This window comes from Chrysochloris asiatica, unplaced genomic scaffold, assembly GCF_000296735.1.
Source record: "Chrysochloris asiatica unplaced genomic scaffold, ChrAsi1.0 scaffold00002, whole genome shotgun sequence".
Lineage (NCBI taxonomy): Eukaryota > Metazoa > Chordata > Mammalia > Afrosoricida > Chrysochloridae > Chrysochloris > Chrysochloris asiatica.
Window position 1 is genome coordinate 51,255,501 of NW_006408520.1, and position 6,854 is coordinate 51,262,354.

A 6,854-nucleotide genomic window follows, 5' to 3' on the forward strand; every position below is an offset into this window, starting at 1 on the left:
CTTTTGCATATCGTTTTCCAGTTCTGCCAGCACCATCTGTTGAAAAGACTATCACCTCCCCATGTGAGATATTTAGGTGTTTTTTCAAAAATCAATTGGCTGTATGTAAATGCATTAATTTCTGGATTCTCGACTCTGTTCCATTGATCTCTGTATTTTTCATTGTACCAGTACCAAGCTGTTTTGACCACTGTAGCTGTGTAGTAAATTTTGAAGTCAGGAAGTGACAGGCCTCCAACCTTATTCTTCTTCTTAAGCAGTGCTTTGCTTATCCTGGGTTTCTTTCCTTTCCATATAAAGTTTGTGATTGTTTTTTTCCATCTCTTTGAAGAATGTTGTTGGGATTTGGATTGGGATTGCACTATATGTGTAAATTGCTTTGGGTAGTATTGACATTTTCACAATGTTAAGTCTTCCTATCCAGGAACATGATACATTCTTCCATTTTTGTAAGTCCCTTTTAGAACCTCTACTTTTTAAATGATGAAAAAATTCATCACCATCATCATGTGACCCAACTCTTGGTGACTTCATCTCTTGTACTTTGGGGATGTTGTTAGGAAGGATCAGTCCCTGGAGAAGAACATCTTGTTTGGTAAAGTGGAGGGTCAATGAAGAAGAGAAAGACCCCCAATGAAATAAATTGACACAGTGGCTGCAACAATGGGCTTAAGTAGAAGGATTGTGAGGATACAGCAGAACCTGGCCATATTTCATTCTTTTGTGTTTAGGGTTGCTATGAGTCAGAACCAATTAGTTGCATCTAACAACTAATTCAATGACAACTAACAACAACAGCAACACTTGATTAAGGGCTTTATAAATGTTTTCCCAGTAGCAGGTGAATTCCTATATACGTTTCTGAATCTCTTTGAACTTCATTAACCTCATTTATTTTGATAAGTCGTTATGAGGATTATCAGTGTAAAGAATCCAGCAGAGTTACTCCAGTGTAGCAACTGTTCATCACATGATAGAAAATTCAGATTCATTTCATGTTTCCCAGAAGAAAGCATCAGACACTAGTTCCAAGACAGTCTTATTTATTAAATGATTGGCAATAAAAATGTTGTTGTTAAGTGCCATTGAGTCATTCCCAACCCATAGCAGCCATGTATAGGGTTTCTTAGGAGTGGCTGCTGAGCTTGAACTGCTGACCTTGCAATTCAAACTGACCTTGCAGTCCAGTGCATTAACCCACAGAGCTACACCAGAACTCAAGTGATAAAATAGCATATCACATTTTCAAGAGAGTAGCAGTTCTCAAAGTAAAAGAAACATGATTTGAATACTATTTAAAGAAATAAAATTAATATAGGCACAAGTACCATACTGTTTCATATTCATTGTTGCATATTATCTGCCCAACGAATAAAATTCATTCAATAAATCGTATGCTCTTGTTGTTAAGTGCCATTGCATCACATCAGACTCATAGTAACCTTGTATAGGATTTCCAAAGACTGGCTGGTAGGTTTGAACCCTGACTTTGTGGTTAGCAGTCCAATGCTTGCCCTACAGCACCACAACAGACTCCAGTCACAGGTGTAGTGGTTGTTATTGATGAAATCCAATTCAAACAAGAAAACCTAAGAGAGTAAGCAGTGATAGGTGATTATGGGAAGAAGATAAGGCTTTCTGTGTGCCAGGCCAAGTGCTAAGCATTTTACATAAATTATTTAATATACTCTCACAAAGATTCTGTGAGTTAAACATTGTTGTTCCCATTTTATAGATCACAAAATGAAAGTTCAGAGAGGTTTTCATTTTCAAGCTCATACACCTAGTAAGTGGCAGAGCTGGTATTCTCACCTAGGCCTGTCTGACTCCCAAGCCCACATTCATTTAATTAAACCAACTTGTGCATTTTTTAAATGTTACTTGCTCTCTAATAGTTTGTTTGATTTTTTCTCTCCAAAAGCACATGTGATTACATTTTAAAAACATGTGCTAATCTTTCTTAGAAAGGTTTCAATTTCTCTTCCTCCATTGCTTCTGGAATGTCATATCTGACTTCCCTGTAGTGTGCATGTTCATATAGCAGCTCATCTGGTTGCCATTATCACTTTCTATTCTGGAATTTCAGCATAGTGTATTACAACATCATCGTCTCTAGGTAATTTTGTTCCATATTTTCCTGAATGTTCTTTAATTAACTCATAAGTTTAGAGACCAGCGTAGCAAAGCAAAGGACTTTATTTAAATTTTCTTTATAGCTGACATTTTAATATGCTTTCATGAGGGAAATTGAGTAACATCAGATATGCTATCAAGAGATTTGACACACATTTGTTTTTCTCATTCTTTCAGTTTAATTTTGTTTTAAATCTCATAGTAATTGCTAATAAAATAAAATATACTATATTCTCTCAGGTAAATGGACTGTATATTCTGTGAGCAAACATTTGCTTCTACATTTTCCTTTGGAAACTTCTAGGTACAATTTAGGTAATAGCTGGTGTGGTATTCTGAAGACCACCTATAAAGGTCAACTTCAGGTCCTTGATAGATCTGGAATTTGTATTTTATTCTTTTGTAAAGACATTAAGTCTTTCTTGAAGATACACTGTTTTAAGGGTGCTGTAATATTAGCTAGTATTACCTTACCTAAAAATGGTTTATCTTAGTATCTGGAAAGAGACTGAGAAAGTATAGGCATATTTTCTGTTAGGAGAAGTAATGGAGTAGTGACAATTTTGGTGAATTATCAGAATATAGAATGTGGTAATACCAGAGCTTTAGTTTTCTGATAGCTTGTTAGTGATGAAATTGGAGGCAAACATGCAAAAAAAAAGAGGAAAACACATTTACCTCTTTCATAACCTTACATAACCTTTAGTTCAACACTCAGGTATGATAACTTATTTTATAGCATCTAGTCCAGTGTCTTTTATAAACGAAAGAAGATCAAATTAAAAGCAAATATTAAGATGACTATTTTAGAAGATCCTCTTCCCCACAGGATTATTCTGCAGTTAGAAAATTAAAATGCCTTTGTTATTTGGCATGACATGAATTCACTTATTTTTGATTCTTCTAACAAAAGTATGCATTTTTGTTAAATAATAATAAGTACATTTGAAGCCATTAAATACATATTGAATTTATAGTTTTTGAAGTATTTATAGCTAGTATACTCATATTTGCCAAGGAATTATGGATGAGAACTTAGGAAATACATCAAGAAGGTTATTTATGTTGAAAATTGTCACAGACTACAAAGTCCTGTCTTGCTCTGTGATCATGTTTTGCCAAAGGCAAATCAATGTCTCAACAAAAGAAGGGAGGTATCATGGCCTGTAATACAAATTGGTGTCTTTGAAAAAAAATGTCTTAACTTGAGCTACAGTTATTTGATGACTATATCTAGATAAAAACTAAACAAAACAAAGCAAAACAAAACCACTGCTGCCATCAAGTAGATCTCAACTGACAGCAACCCTATAGGAAAACAGAGTTGCCCTGTAGGGTTTTCAAGTTTGCAACCTTAATGGAAGCAGATTGCCACATTTTCTCCCAAGGAGTATCTAGTGGTATGGAACTACCAGCCTTCAGTTAGCACCCAAACTCCTAATTACTGTGCCCCAGGGCTCCGTGTTGCTGTTAAGTGCCATTGAGCTGGTTCCAATTCATAGCGAGCCTGTACAGGGTTTCTGAGTAGCAGCTGGTGACTTTGAACCATCAACCTTGCAGTTCAAACTGAGTTTGTAGTCTAGTGCTCATCCTACTATATTTCACAGTGCTACATAGTAGCTGTGAAATATAGTAATAATACATGACATAATAGTCTGCAACTATATTAGATTACAGGCTGTGTTGTTAAATGGCCATGCAAAACGCAGGCCAAAGACAGACTTAATATAATGAATAATTTATTTTTAAAAGGATGAAATGGTCACTATTTTCCTTATTATGTAATTTTTCTGAATATTTCAAAGGAAAGTAGGTGGTATGTCTACACGTAAGTGTTTAGGTATGAGTATGAATGCTTAACATTTTAATGATTTCAAGCCTTTCTTTTCAACATTTCTAATGTTCAACTTTAGAAAGTTAAATTTGATAGTATTTTTTTCATCATAATAAGACAATATTAAATGATGGTACACACTACAGAATATGGTAGCATAAAATTGAGGAAATTATATATCGAAATAGAAATGTATGTAAATGTCTCCTTCCTTGTTCGCTTTGATTAAGTAACTTTGTTTTCTAACCTTGTATTTATAGCACCAAATGGGAACTTAGTGGTGAAGGAAAGAGCAGTAATACGTTTAAACAAAGAATCCATGCAAGTGGCACCAGCAATGTGTACATTGGAGAAGAAAGAAGCTATGGAAGGAGATGAAGTTTCCCAAACCAGGGGTGCTGACACAATAGAGAAAAAAGGAGAAGCAGCACTGTGGGGGGATTTAGAGGCTGAAGGAGTTCCCTTTGGAGAGTGGAAGACAATAACAGTGACGCCAACATTAGCAGAAGAACAGTTTATTGTAGAGAGAGAGATCCCTCAAGACAATGTGAGTGGGGCAGGGACAGCAGCAGAAGGGGATAGACACATGGGTAAGGAAAACTTAAACCCCACAGGAAAAGAAGCAGACAGAGACTCTGCAAGCCTGAATGAAGAGGGGGCTTCTGGAGAACAAGATTTGATGCAAACAGTTCCTGAGACAGATAAGGCAGTTTCTGTAGGGGAACAGGGTTCCAAGAATTCAACACTCAGATGCAGGGCAGGTTCTCTGAGCTCAGAGTATGCTGAGGAGGCAGTAACTCTGAGGGAGGCAGCAGCATCCCTGGGAAAAAGAAAAAATGAGCAAGGGGATGCTATGAGTGAGGAAGAGTCCGAGAGGCCAGACGACACAAAAAATGAACAGGAAGTATCCACAGACTTGAAAAACATAGAACCTTTGGAAGAAGCAACATCTCAGAAAGACAATGACTCTGAAGAGGAAACACTTGAGGAAGCGGAACAAACCAAAGAATGGAAGAAAGTTACAGGAATGGAAACACCTTTGAGGTTCTCAGTCTCTGTGAAGGCTGGGGTAAAACAGATGAGTTGGGAGGGCAGCCTTGTAGAAGGAAGGAAGGAAGATAAGAAAGATGTGGAATGGGAGAAGATTGGGACTGAGACAGAATTTAATAGGGAAGATGACAGGAAAGAAATGTTATCTGAGGAATTAGATGCAACAAGAGAGAGGAAGAAAGATGAGAAACCAAATCCATATCTGAGGGAAACTGAATCTGAGAAAGAAGAGGTTAAAAGGGTAGATGCACTTAAGCATGAAGATGCTTTAAAAGACGGCAATACATTTAAAGAGGAAGAGGGTGAAACCATGAAAGAAAATAGGTCAGAAGAAGAGACAAAAGCCCACACAAAGGAAATGGTATCTGATACTGAGGAAGAAATACCCATGAAGGAATCTGAGTTGATTAAAGATACAGGGCTACCCAGAGAAGATTCACTAAAAGCCAGAGAAATTGCCATGTTTGAAGCATTACATGGATTTGGAAAGCCACTGGAACACAGAACAGCTCCAAGTAAAGAAGATGGAGGGGAAAGACTGACAGAAGTCAGAGAGACAGAGCACAAAGGCAAAGCAGAGCTGCTACACACAGAGAAAGTGACTCCCTCGGAGGATGAGGGGTCACAGTATGAAGAGTGTGTGCTAAGAGTTCCTGAGAGTGAGCTGGCACTAAAGGCACTGGTACCTGAGGTGACAGTCACAACCAGAGACGAGGCTGAGGAGTTTGAAGCTAAAACTCAAGATTTTCTTCCATATGTAGAGGAAAGGGATAAAGAAGGGTCTTTACAGCAGCATGAAGGAGTAGGGAACATGATGATGACCCAAGGAGATGTTTCTGAAGGAGACTCCATAATGGCAGGAAAGTTCAATGAAGAAGCAATGAGGGAAGTCATGGAAGAGAAGAAGAAAGAGGATGGTCCAGGAAAGGGAGTGATGAAAAACAGGAGCACAGAGGGGGTTGGGAACTTGACAGAAGGATCAGTTGTTGCTGAGGCAGATTCTAATCAAGGAGAAACTGCACAAGTGGCCACAGAGAAGAGGGAGGAGTTGGCAGATATGGAAATTGCTGAAGGGAAAACAGCAAATAGAGCCTCCTCCTTCTCAGATGTTGCTGGGGAGGAAATTTGGCAAAGAGTGGAAGAATTAATAGGAAAAACATCTGCTTCAGAGAGGGTGGGTGTAGAGAAAATAGCACTGCTCAGAGAGGAGGTGCCAGTCGTGGAGGATGTGAAAGTGACATTAATACCAGATGTTGGCCTGGGAACTCTGAGAAAACCTTCCGATCTGGAGGAGGAGGTCCCACAGCTAGGACAGGATAAGGAGGGAAAGGGAGAGGAAACCACTCTGCTAGCTGGAACCATGGGCATGCAGGAAGGGATGGGGAGCATTGATTCAGGGCAGGAGTCAGGAATATCTGAAGCACTCAGACTAGAATTACCTCAGCAGAGAGGGTCAGAGCTGAGTAGAGAGAATCTACAGGCTGTGAATCCTGATTTCACTGATACCCAGGAGAAGCAAGAGTGTACAGTGCAAACAAAAAACGAGACTGCAGATGTTTTCCTGAACCACACGAAGACCTAAGAAACATGGTGGAGACTTGACAGTGAGTATAAGAATGACCTGTTAGCTGGAATGAGATCTCATCAGCTTTGTTTTGGCTTGCTCTTTCATAGGTCCCTGTGTAGAGACAGACTTCACAGATATACACACTCTCAGACATATACATTCAGTTCCCTCAGTGCTGGTCAGGGCTGGGTAAGATGGGGGTGGGACCAAAGCACATGCAAAAAAACAATTCTAGGTCCTTTGTAACGCTAATTCATAGTCTGAGTCTCT

At 38.8% G+C, this 6,854-nt stretch overlaps 1 protein-coding gene across 1 annotated transcript in view; it reads left to right on the forward strand.

Annotated features, from left to right (window-relative positions):
- The window catches only part of LOC102816137 (chromosome unknown open reading frame, human C1orf173), a 274,956-nt gene extending 268,357 nt beyond the window's left edge, over nucleotides 1–6,599 (forward strand). The window contains exon 16 of the mRNA XM_006831089.1: nucleotides 4,228–6,599. Within this exon, the coding sequence (XP_006831152.1) occupies nucleotides 4,228–6,599 (2,372 nt within the window). The remainder of the gene's footprint in view (nucleotides 1–4,227) is intronic.
- The last annotated feature ends 255 nt before the right edge of the window (nucleotides 6,600–6,854 follow it).